The 15,607-nt window shown below is 35.8% G+C and overlaps 1 protein-coding gene across 2 annotated transcripts in view; it reads right to left on the bottom strand.

Moving 5' to 3' along the window:
- The window catches only part of Peli2 (pellino E3 ubiquitin protein ligase family member 2), a 164,916-nt gene that overhangs the window by 11,655 nt on the left and 137,654 nt on the right, over positions 1-15,607 (bottom strand). For both annotated transcript variants that reach the window (XM_078049952.1, XM_021724729.3), the window contains exon 3: positions 8,274-8,375. In XM_078049952.1, coding sequence (XP_077906078.1) covers positions 8,274-8,375 — 102 coding nt within the window. The remainder of the gene's footprint in view (positions 1-8,273; positions 8,376-15,607) is intronic.

Raw genomic sequence — 15,607 nt, 5'->3', positions numbered from 1 at the left:
AAATCAAATCATGCAATTTATCTTTCTCAGACTGTACAATCTTGCTAGATTCATTTAGAAGCTGGATGTGTAGTTCGGTATCTCTACTGGTTCATGATGCTGTGATTTTTTTTTCCTCCACAAAAATTATAATAAAAACAATTAGAAAAGTAACAAATACTTATTGCAAAATATTTAACAAACACAGAAAAGCATATAGGAGAAAAAAAGGCCTACTCTAGTACCTGTCCTGAACCTCTGTTTCAATATAGTTTAGGAGTGAAATAAATTGAAAAGTTCAAAATCCCCTGATCATCTCACAAAACAGGAGGCCCCACAAATGACAGTCTGTGTCCTAACTGCCTTCTAAGGCACAGCTATATCAAGCCATGTTCATTTCTCAATTTTTAAGCTCAAAGCTAAACTGTGCTCTTTTAGAATGCCACACAATTACTCCTTCTCTCTTATTTATTTTATTTTTTTCTTATTTACAGCACTGGGGATCGAACCCAGGGCCTCATGCATGCTAGGCAAGTGTTATACTACTGAGCTATACCCTCAACCTCTGCTCCTTCCTGTCTACAAAAGTTATTCTCCTCTAGAAGGCCATATTCTGAGTTCATCCAAATTTATTACATTAATTTCTTCATGAATTAATGGAAATTGACTCTAAAACATGATATTTAATCCAACTGGAACATTCTGCTAGGATTAATTATTTTAAGCCATGATCTTATCTGACTGGCTAGATATGATTTTCTCATCAATTCACTTTCATTTACACCTAACCTCTGGAATTCTAGTAAAATTTATACTTTAGGACACAAGCCACATGCTGCTTTTGTCCGAAAAAATATCTAAGTTACTTTTCTACTGAAAACTCAATGTGGAAAGTCTGCAGCATGCCTTTCTTCTCGCTGCTAGATCAGCTCCACTTTTTTTTTTAAGGCAGTCTTGTAAGACAGGCCAAGATGTTTATGAATTTCATCTGGTATTCATATAGTACAGAGGCCAAAATGAATTTCATTTTGAGAGTCAGAGTGCTAGTTTTCAAATAGTAGTGGTAGCAAATATTTTACTCCAACCAATGTATTTTAAAATATATAGGGTGTGTGTGTGTGTGTGTGTGTGTGTGTGTGTGTGTGTGTGTGTGTGTGTGTGTGTGTGTGTACGCGCGCGCGCATGTATCAGAAAAGTAAGGGTTTGCCTGGATGCTGGTTGAGGCCAGCTCAAGCAGGGTGGCATGAAGCACTGGGAGTGTGTCCCTCATTTCTCCTCCCCTCCCCCTGCATCTATAACTTTATTTTACAACCTCACTCTTACGATAAGACTCAACTGTTGCTGCTACTACCCAAGACCCATCTCTGCACAGAGCCTGGTAGTCAACCGTCTTCCCTTCCTGTGGATTTTGCTTCTGCTTGTCCCTCTCTCCTGAATTACTACTCACTCCTTCATACTGAATCCTATCTGTGGAACTTCTCAAACTATGGCTGGAGGAGCAGACTTGTTTTTGTTTTTCCAACCTCACTGATACCTTTAAAAAATAATAAAAAACAAGCAGTAGAAAAATGGTTCTTTGCTTGCATGTCTCAGCAATGCCAAAATGCTATAAAAATTTCAATTTCCAGCCTATCACTTTCTGTATTGTTACAAACATTTTGCTGCTCATACAGCACAGTGACAACAGCTTTGCAACACTAATCTCTCTTCTTGAGAAAGCTTTCCTCCTGCTGTGTCTCAGATTCACTGATCAGCAATACTTCCTGGGAAATCTGTCATCAGATACCACCTCCTTTTCCTTGCCCATCTCTAACTCCTTACTAAACCCACCCCAGCTGGGATTCCCTCCCCTCACCTCTACTGAATCCACTTATACCAAGTTCCCATGACTAATACACTGCTAAATCCAGAGGTTATAATCAGCCAGCACATCTGTCCCTGGTATTAAAGTGGCAAATATGTCCAGTCACCTTCCTCCTCTTTCTGTTTTTTCTCTAGGCAATCTCATCAAATTCCATTCATTAGTCAAAAAGTCCTGATCTCTCCCCTGAGTTTTCAGACTGACACACCCAATCTCCACTTAGTCCTAATAAGCATCTCAAATATAACATGCTTCAAACAGAACACTGATCCACCTTCAACCCTTAGATTTTTCCCTTGGCAAAAACTGACTGGCATTCAACTAGCTCCGTAAAAACCTAAGAATTATCCTGATTCTTCTCATTCTTCCATGTCCACATTATCCCTCTGTAAACCTCATCCACTGTACCTCCAATTATACCTTCTATCTTCCTATTTTCCCCATCTCATCCAGTCATCACCATCTCTTACTTGAGACTCCATTACCTTAGCCTCCCAAATCCCTTTTTTCATCCTTGACTCCTAGACTATTCTCCATACACAGAGATATCTCAAAAATACAAAAGAGATTATCTCTCTCTTGTTTAAAATCTTTTTAACAGCTTTCCAAAACTCCTAGGATAAAACCCAGACTCCTGACCTGACCTGAAAGTCTTTCTTCTCAGCTTCTACTGGCCACTCCAAGTTCATCTAATTTTACTCCCTCCTCCTTGTTTCTGCTCTTGACCTGGAGCTTTTCCACTTGCTGCTTTCTCTGATGAAATGTCTCTCTCCCCCTTCCAGAACACAGGCTGCATGCACAAAAGGGAGCCTCAGCTTTTTAGCTGCAGGACCCAGATGAGTATACAACACAATAGATGCCCAAGAAATACAATGATGACTTGGGGGATTATGACAGTGAGTTTGAATCCTCTGAGATACATGCACATACACATGAGCCCTGGAGGTGCAATTTTAAGTACATTTTAAAGAAATAACTACTGAAAAACGCAGATATTCTTTAACATTTTCTCTAACTAAATGGATCTTAATTAAATGCTACCATCACTAACTGAAATAAACCAAGTCAATTAAAAAACAAACAAGAAGAAACCCAAAATGTGAGGCACTGCAGCACCCAGGTTCACAGACTGAAACTGAGAAGTCAGAGGGAAAAAGCACTTAGCCCCAGCTGTGGAGTCAGACCTCATGTGGTATCTCACTTCACCTGAGGGACTTGGTAAGACATCTGTCACTTCCTCTGATCCCTCCCACAAACTTTGTTTATATTTTACTTTATTGCAGACTCCTTTTTCTTTCTTTCTTTTTTTTACCTCTACTCCAGAAAATAATTACTAAGATCTTATTTGACCATATTAATTCAGATTTTCTTGCCCTTAATCCTGCTCCCTTAAATCCAGATCTAGTTTTGATTTTCTTTTCCCCCCTCAGCTAGTAATATTGCTAAGCTCTGAGCCTACTCTCTGCTTCCACTATGGGACATGCAGTACAAGATCCTTTTCTGGTATTCTTCTTTTAAATATTCAGTTAACCTAGATATCACTCTAACAGGAGCAACTAACATGAACGGCTCTCTACAAGGTCCATACTTGGGCTTTGGACATGTAACTTGTTATGAGGAGGTAAACATGAAAACAAGCTTGCCTTCTCAAGGGCTTCTAAGAGTTACTTCAAATGTTCTGACATTAACCCTCTAACATATCCAGTTAGCCTGTGAATGGAATCTGATCACTTGAGTAAAAATGAAAAACATGTTATGTTTCAAGAAATATACGAATTCTTTTCAGCTTACTATGTTTTTAAAGAGGTTGCATTAGTACTGTGTAGAGGACCAAGAACTCAGGAGACCTAAATCTTATTGCTGTTACTAATGCCTTTTCTGAGTTTAATTTGAGTTATTTTTTTCTTTTGAAGAACCATATTTCTAATCTATGAAATTAACAAGGTGGTGTAAACTAGAGCATAGTCCACGAAACCTTGAGTGTTGTCGCTTAGCCCATGTCAAGGGATCCAGGTCCATATCATACAAAGATTGCCACTGCCTCTCCAGTACTGGTGTTTGCAGGAAGGATGCTAAAGCTACAGTGGCTAACAGAGCAGGTGCTTTAGCAACTCAAGGCAGTACACTGCAATCTTTGCTGCCATGCATTTGCAGTTAAAAAAAAAAAAGCCTATTAATTTTATTAAATCTTGAGTGCTCTAATACTCTGGGTAACAAAATGAAGCACTTGGAAATTAATAAAAGGAAAGTAAAAAATCCAACTAAAACTTTAATTCATTCTGCAGAGATGAGAAGGTAGGAAGTGAATAATTAGAGAATAGAATGTAATTGTATAATAGTGTAGAATACACTATGTCACAACATGTCACTAAAGAATACTACATGAAATTTGCTAAGTAACAAGATTATCTTTAAAAAAATTCAATGTCTTATGTTTTAGTAGTACTTGAAATTATTGATTTTAGTGGTGACAATGGTAATATAGTTTTGATTCATTTTTTCATTTGTCGGAATTTCCCCTATTTACATAAAAATCTTATAATCTTTACTATAAATAGTAAAAAAAGCTAGTAGAAAATGCATAATTTTATTAAATATTTAAAAAATCATGATAAAGTTCCATAAAAACACCATCAGGGAAGAATAGGATAGTATCCTCCTATTTAGGAAGAGGTTTTCTTTGGTAGATTGAGAAGAAAGGACATTTAGAAGGTTATATAATAGAAAGGCATAGAGAGTAAAATTAACATTACTATTTTGCTTAAATAAGATGAATCTTACTTTTGAGTCCAAAGTGGCACTTAGAACACTATGTTTATTTTATGACCATGTCTTTCATCTAAGATTATTTTTTTTAAAACAACTAACACATCCATATGGTTCCAAAATCAAAAAGTATGAACTATCTTCCTGCATACCCCCTGCCCAGGCCCCCTTCCCCACTGCTTTGTGAATGTCTTGTTTACCTTTTGGGAGATTTTTTAACTCATATAAGCATTATTTAAACCATTAACAATACTAATTTAACATTTAATAACTGTTGTAATATTTATTATTAATGTCATATTTAACATTTAACATCATTATTTACTAATATTTAACATGAAGCAATCTTAATTGAATCTAACATATCAGTAGGACTCAATGTATTTAATAATATTAATTTTAGTCCATTTTATATGTTTAGAACTTTTTTTTTTGAATCTATACATACAGCCTTTCTTGGCTACAGTCGAGGAGAAGTCCACTGTATGGCTCTTCTCAGATTTACTGACCTGGTCTCCTACTAAAGGACTCTATAGTTGTTTCTAGTTTTTAGCTATTAAACAATGTTTTGTTTTGTTTTTAAACGAGAGGAAGCATCTATTTACAATAAATAAAAAAATCACAACAAACTATAAATTTAAAATATTATAAACACCACAAATCCAAATGAATAGCATATTCATATTTTTAAATTAATTAATTCCTTAAAACACTTCCATGGTGCTTTTTGAGTAATGCTTTGAGCAAGAACTTTGTACAAAGTCATTTTGCATTTATGTACTGATATCTCTGAGCTGGATCTCGGGAAGACAAGAGCATTATAAAGACAAGAGCTGAGTCAACATATGTAAGTATTTCATATTTTTCATAGTCATTTCTAAATCACTAACCCACAGAGGTTATATCAATTTATGGCAGGTAAAAGAGTGTCTATTTCCTCAAATCCTTGACAAAACCTTCTAGATTTGTTCTAATCTGGTAAGTAAAAAATATTATCTCTGTGTGATTTTCTCACATTTCCTTTTTTAAAAAGTGAAGTTCAATGTACTTTCTTATTTCTAAGACATATTTCCTTTCCCCTGTCTGGTTCCTTGCTGATTAACCTATTCAACTATAGGTCTTTTCTTAGTGATTTCTAGGAGGACCTCACATGTTTGAGACCCTTTGTAATATGAATTGTAAATATTTCCCCATTTATCTTTTTTTTAACTTTTATTATATTTTGGCCACACAGAAATTTATCTATCTAAAGCCCAACATTTATTAATCATTTCTTTTGTGCTTTGTGGGTTCTGTTTAAGAATTAGAAAGTTCTTCCTAACTTGAAGTTAAATAATAATTCCTCATGTTTTCTTCTAATACTTTGAACTTTTTAGAAAAATATTTTGAATCTTTAATTTGAAATTTGATGGCATTAGATGCTGAAACACTTTTATCCCAGGTGGCTAATTTATTGCATTTTTGCCACTAATTTTTAATTTGATGAACAGAATGAAAAGTAGTATTACTCCCAAATTTTGAGAGAATTTTTAAAGGAAGCAGACAATTTTATTTTAGATTTTTATTTCCCTTTTGTTTAAAAGATCTGACATAGGTGGTCCAGGTTAGGAATGCACTCCATGATGTTACAGAAAATAGGGTAAAAGAGCTGGGGCATTTCTTTCCAGTCCATTTCTCTTTCATGTACATGTTTATCCACGTATATGTGTGTACATTTGCTTTTAAAACTCATTTTATTGTATTTCTTATTTAATAATCATTCAATGGCTACATGGTATTTTGCATTTAAAGGTACCCTACTGTAACCATTCTCATCCAACACTGGAGTATCAATTTATTTCTAGATTTTTATTAGTATATGCAATGCTGTATGGATATCTTTGTAGTTAAATTTTTATTCATATTCCGTAATTATTTGTGCGTAAAAACTTGATAGTGATAGAATTACTGGGCCAGTAGGTCTGATAGTTTTAAATTACTGGTAACACTGCACAATTCACAGAGCCAAATGCTGTGTCATTTCCATACAAGGCTTTACAGTGCTATGTTTATACTTTCCAATTAACAGGTAATCAAGTATTATACTAATAATGTATTTGGCATTTTAAAAATTTCAAATATATTTACTAGTTATTTATATTCCTTCATTTCCTTCTCTCCTTCCTTCTTTTCGTCTTCTTTTTTTTAATACCAGGAATTGAACCCAGGGGTGCTTAACCATTGAGACACATTCCCACCCCTTTTTATTTTTTTTTGAGACAGGGTCTTATTAAGTCACTGAGGCTGGCCTTGAATGTGCAGTCTTCCTAGCTCTGCCTCCCAAGTCACTGGGATTACAGGTGTGTGTCACTGTGCCTGGATATATTTCTTCTTTTGAGACTACATATTTTGCTCATTGTCCATTTTTTCAGGTTAGTGAATGGCAGTTAATATATTATAGTCACCAGTCCTTTGTCTACTTGATTTGTTGCCTAAATTGTCCCCTAGTTTAAATGCTTTTCAATTTCCTGACATTCACAAAGAAGTTGTGTAGCAAAATCTATGTTTTCATTTGTTACTAAATCTTCCCCATTCCAAAAACATGAATTCAGCTAAATTTTGTTCTAGGACTTTTGTTCTTTCATTTTCACATTTAAATGATTACTCTTTTTAATATTTATTTTGGCATAGGGTATGACATCAGTATCTAGCAAACATTTTGACATTTGTTTCATCATTATTTAAGAATTTAACTCTTTGGGGCTGGGGATGTGGCTCAAGCGGTAGCACTTTCCCCTGGCATGTGTGTGGCCCAGGTTTGATCCTCAGCACCACATACAAAAAAGAAAACAAAAGATGTTGTGTCTGCAGAAAACTAAAAAATAAATATTAAACACACACTCTCTCTCTTTCTCTTTAAAAAAAAAAGAATTTAACTCTCCACATAGAATGTAAAACCTAATTGTTTGCAACTTATGTTTATTCTTTTCTTTTATTAGCCCAAATTTTTATTTTCGTTGTTTTAAAGTGTCAAATCTTGGATTTATCAATTCTATTCATTAATTGAGGACTTTCTTTCCTTTTGCTTTCTATTGGGATATTTTTGAACTTGCAATTATGTACTACTAAAACTATTTCTGAGCCCATCCTTAGTTAACCAGGTTCTTAATTATTTTATTATTGTCATTAAAAAAACCTTTCTGAAATGAATTGTACCTTTATCTTCATTTATTTTCTTATATTTTAATAATGAAAATATTTAAGTTTTATGTTTTTCTAGAAGACAAGTGAGATGTTGGCTATATCATGTTGACTTTTGCTATAAAGTATTCCCACATCTTTTTCTAAAAGGCCTAGAATTGAAATTTTGACCCAAGTATTACTTAGAAAGTATAAATATATTCATGTTAGCTTTCAAAAGTGGTTGGCTTAAAATTTTTTTATTCTCATTAATACCTATTTTTATTGCCCTGAGATCTGACAATGTGGCATTTATAATTTCTTTTTACATTTTTAAATTTTTTAAAATCTTTAAAAAACTAAATAGGAATAAGTTTTATATTATCCTAACTTCTTCCCCCTCAACATCATCAAACACTACTGTGTTGGATGTTCTAGACACATATCAAAATATTCAAGTAAAGAGAAAATGCAAAATAACACTTTAATTAGAAAAGAAAGATATTACCTGAAACATATCTGTGTCTTTATCATGTGTGTATTCAACCACCACAGTCTGATTTCTCGACAAAGTGTAGGATATGCTGTGTTGACCTTTGCAGCTGATAGCCTGATCATGAAATAAACAAACAAACAAACAAACAAATAAAACACTTATCAAAAGTTCATTTTAACAAATTATTACAATCTGTTTCTGGTCAGGATTCATTACTTTATCAGGAAACTAGCGCAGGACAGCATTTTCTTCATAGTCAAAGAGTCTATCCCTGTGCTCTGTCCCCTGGATCACAGAGGAGCCAATAGTTACAATTCTAGTTTTTTCATATATCCTGATGTGAACAATATTTTATTTAAATCAAATCAAAGCTATTTTACTAGCTTGCACAACTTGATTTAACATTTCCAGAGAAACAAAGTTTCTCCATTTATATAAACTCAATGACAGAATTTTTAAACTGAATATAGTGATTTATTTAAAATTTTAAAATGTATTTCACATAATAGGTAAGTCAATAACATTATGTTATGTTATTTTTCCTAGGTCACAGAGATTATAAGCACAGTATTATAAGCACTGATTATAAGCACTGAAAAAAATTGTCAATGCTCTGTAAGGATTTCTACATAATAATACACATGTGCTAATGACAGCCACATCAATATATTTAATGAGTTGATAAATAAGGTAGTTAACTTGTCTTTTTTTCTGTTTTAGACTAAGAACAATTAATATTCTTATTCAAATAATATAGAAATAGTGAGATAAGATATTGCTCTTATTTTCTCCATAATGATATATTTAAACACATCTTAAATTGCAGTCATATACTTTTAATATTTCTAAATTAAGAAAGGTATTGATTTAAATTGTACTTCCAAGTTATTTCAATTACATTTCTCCATAACTTTTAACTTAATCTATCTTCATTTCTATTCTTTTAAGTATAATAAAACTTTAATAAGCCTTTCTATTAAATATTTATTTAATGATGACACTGTATGAAATCCAGAAAACATATGGAAGTAGTTGGACATATACAGCATGTTAATGAAAATGTACTTTGTGAACATTTATATTTGACTACTATAATTGCCTAGAGTAATAAATAGTACAACATTAATCATCTTTGAAGTGAACCTAGTTAATCTCATGGTTATTTAATCACTTGCCCTAAGGAACTTTGTGATTGAATTGATGTTTTTATTTTACATGTTATTATGAGATAATAAAAGTATTAAAGATAATACAGATCTTTAATAAATTCAGAAATCTGAAAAATAGTTCTTAAACTATTTAACTTCATTAACAAATAAAATCTTCTAAATTTTCATTGATCTGAATCAGATAAATTCCATAGTGCTGGTGTAACACTGTCTGAAGCCAAATTTATAAAGAACTATTTTCAATGTGACATAGGTGGACATGGTAGACATAGATTGTGGAAATCATTTTATAATGTATACATATATCAAATCATCATGTTGGGTACCTTGCAATATACAATTTTCAGTTATATCTCAGTAAAGCTGGGGAAGACTGCTACACTATAATATGAAGATTTGGGGAAGATGGGAAAATGAGAGAAGAGAGACACAAGCCCTAAGTAGTGGTGAGTGGCTCTGAGGCAACACATATAATGCAAGCCTTGTAGGGGGCTGGCTGGTGTACTTTGAGTCAGTGACATCCACCTGGAAGTCTCTTCCAGTTCTGGCAGGGATTTCTCTGAGGCAATGCCAGAGAGGAGTCCTGCCTATTCAGAAGCCCACATACCAGCTACACCTGCATAGTGCAGAGTATGGTGATGAGTTAGCCTGAGAAGACTTAATTAAGAACTGGAATTTAGAGCAAAAGGTGGCAGTCAAAACTAGGGAAACTAAGGCCACCACTAAGATCCTCAGAAGTGGATGGAGAGATGCAGATTTCCCTGATTGCATGAATTAGGGCTTGCATGATCTTGTCTGTGTATATTAAACACTAGGGTGGGGTCAGATTTAGGTGGCTGGGGGAAAGTGTAGGAGCTATCTAGCTAGAGATCAATTTTCACTTTCTTTCTTGGGTTCTATCTTATACAGTGGTCTACAAGTACATAAAGCATTCATCCCCCCCCTTCTTTTACTAGAAGTATCAATTTTTTAACACTTAAAATACGACTTCCTGGTAGGGAAGGCCTCATGAAAAATGGAAGAGATAGTAGAGGAAACCAAGCAGGGGGAAAGAAAAGGGGAGGGAAAGGGGAAATATTGAGGAACGATATTGGCCAAATTATATTGTTATGTTGGGTCCATGTATGAATAATGTAACAACAAATCCCACCATTATGTACAGTTATACTAATCAGAAATATGGTAATGAAAAAAAATCACTTTTAGAAATAGATTTCACTGACATGAGTCAATCGTTTCAGGTATTTTGGAAATAAAAATTTCTCCAAAACATTTGTTTTGAAATCTATTTCTGAAATATCAGAAAGGAGGGTAGGTAGATAGGCCTTCTTTTGACATTCACTGTAATTCAGTTCAAGCACAATTTCTGTAACATAATGTTATGATCTTCTTACAAGCTTACTTTGAAAATTCAGCCTTTTAACATCATAAAGAAAATGGGCCCTAGCAGCATGTGGGATAGACATAGACATCAATTCTCTCAAGCAGCTGTACAGAGAAGGCAGCAACCTTCCCCACTCTCCCACACCAGGCCCTTTTGGATCAAGGTGTTTTCTTCTTAGTTGAGGATCTGGGTTTTCTCAGTTCTATGCTACTGTGTTACTGACTCGGCTCAGTTCAGCCAGCCTTTGCCATTCAGGAATGAGAATAGTTAAAATTGGTGTCCTGGTCCAACTTACAACTAAAAAAGGTCAGGGAGTTCTCTAAGTCTCCAGACTCTGAAACAAGCATGCTCCTGCCTACAGTCCTTCCTTATGTAAACCTATATGCACACAAAGGCACTTAGAGGGGTATGAAGTAAGTAATGACAGCAGGAGGGCAATCCTACAAGATATCACCAGGAAACTCATCTTCATGGCAGCCAAAGAGTTTTCATTCAAATTTTAAGGTATGTAGGAAAATTAATTCTTTTATTTGTTAAGAGGAAATGGGAGTAGCTCTCAAACACAAAGTAAACAAGAGAAAGTCAATAGAGAAATTAACTGGTTTCTAGAAAATATTAATTTTTTTAGTTAGGACTTTGCCCATTTGGGGTAGGGGGCATATGACCCTGTGGCAGCCAGGCTGGTGCCACTTAATGCCTTTCTTCTCGTTTCCCTGGGAAAGCCTGACCAATTCTAACCCAGCTCTCCCAGAGGCTACCCCATGAACATGTAGCTGTATTCTGGCCAGTGTGACTCAATAGAAATCTGTTGTCAGGTTCCTGGGGTTGAAAGACATCAGAAGAGACTCTTTCTTTCTCTGTCATTACTATAATGATATGGTGATGAAGCTGAGGTGGTTATCTTGCAACATAAGAGAGGTATCAAAAGACTCTGAAGAGAAGTTGACTGATAGTATGTCAAAAGACTCAGAAAAGGTGACTGACAGCCTGATATCTTTGAGATGCTGAGCCAAACCTAGAACTACCTATCCCCAGTCTTCTAATAGAAATGTGTATTTTAGGCTGATTTTGGTTGGGCACTTTGCATTTTGTTACCTGTAGTCTAAAGTATCCTGACACTTTGGTCAAACACCCTTCTCCTCTTGGGTTTCCTATTAGTCTACAGCACTGCCAGATTCCCAGTCCCTCATTCCAAAAACTTTCTCCCACCTATGAGCTCCCTCTTGCCATTCCATAATAATTAATCAACAGGGAGTCAAAGCCAGGCTCACTGATTTCAGGATATTAAGGCAAAACTCAAACACAAAGCAGAGCAAACAATGTATAACATTTTACTTTTTCTCCTCGAATATAAAGTAGTTCTTGGGCAACCAGTACTTACAAAACATTTATCCCCTGAAGGAGTTTTATATCAGTTCCTATTTATGGCCCATAACTTTCTGCTCTTTAGACAAGGAGGTGCAATCTAATTTGTCTTCCTCTCAATCTGTCTGCCTTAGGAACTTGCCTAAACCACAAAATGCTATGGAAGTGACACCTGGAACTTTTGTGGCTGGGTATGGAAAAGCCCTTAGCTCCCACATGAGTTCTCACTGCGGCAAGGAAGTCTGACTTGGATAAACTGCCCTGTGGGGAGAAGGAGGCCAAGGAGCACCAGGATGCAGACATGCAAGTGTGAAGCCACTTTGGGAATGGACACTCCCTTCTAGCTGCCCCAGCACTCAGCACGCAGACTAGCGACAGCCTTGACCCACAAAATAATAAACAATGGAATGATTTCTGTAAAGTCACCAAATTTGGGAATAATTTGCCACACAGAGACAAATGGAACAACCAGTTTTCAAGGTGACTCAGTGCCAGACCATTTTTTTTCCCTATCTCTGTGACTCATCACAGAAGACATTATGACTTTTTGTGTACAGCTTACCTACACCCAAGGGTGAGGGCTAGGGTATCTACTACAGTGGGCAGCAGAGTCTTCCCACAGAGCAGAGGGATGCTACCGAGAGAAGTATTGTGGGCTCCTGAAAGTGGTAAGATTGTCTACAGTTAGAACAAATATAAATTTGTATTGTAGTACTCCTCAGTTGTTAGAAGACTTGTTAAGAAAAAATTGTATCACTATCTAAACTTAATATTTATATATCAGTATGTATAAAAGAAATTTATCTGTAAGGCATTCTTTTAAAGCATTGTCTGAAGGCAAAAGCCACCAACCATGTCATATGGGACATTTTTTTAGTCCTTACACATTTGGAGCAGGAATAGAGGGGACACCAAGAAGGCAGAAGAAAATAACTGCTTATTTTAGAAATGATGACACCAAACTTTGGCAAACTCCATGCATTATGAATACTAAAAGGGTATGTTCTCTAAACCACAGTCTGCCTCATTTAAGGCAATGGAATGTGTGTGTGTGTGTGTGTGTGTGTGTGTGTGTGTGTGTGAGAGAGAGAGAGAGAGAGAGAGAGAGAGAGAGAGAGATTCGAATGAAGAGAAATGAAATTCTTTTTCTTTAGAACTATACCCAATTTGTCTATTACTGTCTTCCTTAGAACAAAATGACTCGAAGTTTTAACAATGCCTTTGTCTAGACATCCTAGATGCTGATTACTATAGAACCACAGGGCACACAGTGGTGTGACTAACTCACATGACAATTCCTGGAAAAGCCTGCCCTGCACTGTCTTCTCTGGGTGTAAACACAATTGGCGCTGTATTTGCTTCTCAGAAGACAGGACTAAGCTAGATCCTGAGTGTTCACAGCAGTGTGAGAGCTCTGCCTCAGATGTGTGAGGGTAATGGAACCCACTGTACTGTCACTGAGTCCCTTACCAGGGCCTGGGAAGAAGGAGCTGGTGGGCTAGTTGAGCTGGGACAGAGCCAGGGCCCCTCATCTGCCACCACCCATCATTAGTTCTCTGGGGAGAGGTTGCAGGCACTCTCAGGCTGACACGTGTCCTCATAGTTGACTCTGGGAGCTGTGAGCCCTTTGTCATTTGGGGTACATGGAGAAAAACAATCTAAACTTGTGTTCAACAGCCTTTAAATGATGGGCACAATGAGGTCCTCTGCCTAGGACTGATGGGACAAGTAGAGGCTCCCTTGCTGAGGAGTCTGCATACTTTAAAGGGCAACTTTATTTTCACCCACTTTAACTGCTATTTCTTATTTGCAATAAAATATTTCAATCCATCATACACTTGAAAATAAATAGCTATACAAAATGATTACTGCAGAAAAGACCTGATAAAAATTAGAAAAATAACTATCCTGACCTCTCATGAAGTTTTGGTTATTAAACACAAACAGTCTATAACAGAGTATGTTGCTGGAGAAGTTTTTTAAATTACTGTGGAAAACACAATAACAAAACTGTTTGGGGACAAATCTGGATGGGGTCAATGAATTTAATTCAAAAACAACTTTTGATATGTATGCTTGTGGCATAAATGTGCATAAATGATTTTGCTGTAACTTTATGGCAGCCTGGAAATAACTGCTGCATGATTTTTCCCATTCCAAAACCCATGTACACTGTGATGCTGGGCAAAGCAGCGTGGGTACTAGAGATTATCGAGCACATACGGATGTATAACGGGACCACTGGCTGCAGTATCCTCTGATAATCCAGCTCATGCAAGAACATCAGGCCAAACAAAACAAAACAAAACAAAACAAAACAAAACAAAACAAAACAAAACAAAAAAACCCCCGAAAAACCATTGATGCCAAAGTGGCTCTCTGACTATGATTACTTGGTCTATTCTGCTGAGCTCCAACTTTACATGTAGGAAAGCAGAATCCCTATGTGGATACTGTCAAGATGAACTTGGCTAGAAGATTTTAATGCTGAGGAAACACCACTGTAGATCAGGCTTGAAGGCTAGTTTGGGTTCTCATCAATTAAAATCAAATTAAATAACCTCTCTGACTCTTCAGTTACTACTTTTATAATTCATCAACAAATGGGATCAATGCCAGTTGCACCAATTTCACTATATTCAATGCAAAGGGAACTCTGTGTAAAGTGGCATTTTCTTCCCTCAGATGCAAATCTGTACTTTGAGCACTGCTTCATGACCCAAAGATGTTTTCCATCAGTTCCTTGTAGTCCATACATATTACTCGGAGGTTACTATTCTCTTGGCTTTAAATATACATTAGTTATTGACTGTATTCATTAGGGATAATCCTGGCATGACAAACTTGTTTTTCCAGAACTAATGACTTTTATGTCAGGATGACAGGTATAATTAGGCAATAAATCCTCAATCAGTCTGGTTCAAATTGCTACAGGGAAGATGAGGTCTCTGCCATCCTTGTCAATTTATGTATAAAATATGTATGAGCACTATTTCTAAAGAGAGAAGGTGGCTAAAGAAATTTTATAATATATGTCACATGCACCTCTTTAAAATATTCTATCTTTCCAAGGAACCAGATTTCAAATGAGTGCCCTGCCCATGGGTATGGTAGCAAAAGTCACTGAATGCTAACTTGATGGTTTTTTTTTTAAATAAAAAATGAACAGTATTTCCTAGTAAATAAAAATGATATGTCTATTTGTTAGAGGCAATGGCTTTGAACTTGGCAGGGGGCCACTCCTATGCCCATCCTGGATCAGCTTATTTCAGGGGACACCTGACATCTGAACCATAACACAAGGTATATCTTATTTCCAAAGAGCACTGGAGAAGAAATACATAGGCATCCACATATGCTGTGTGCTCTGGTGAGTAAGTAGGAAATTTGTTGGGCTGAGCAGGCAGATTTCCAGATGCTATAAATTG

This window comes from Ictidomys tridecemlineatus, chromosome 5 (genome assembly GCF_052094955.1).
Source record: "Ictidomys tridecemlineatus isolate mIctTri1 chromosome 5, mIctTri1.hap1, whole genome shotgun sequence".
Classification (NCBI taxonomy): Eukaryota; Metazoa; Chordata; class Mammalia; order Rodentia; family Sciuridae; genus Ictidomys; species Ictidomys tridecemlineatus.
This window is presented reverse-complemented; position numbering and strand designations above follow the sequence as displayed.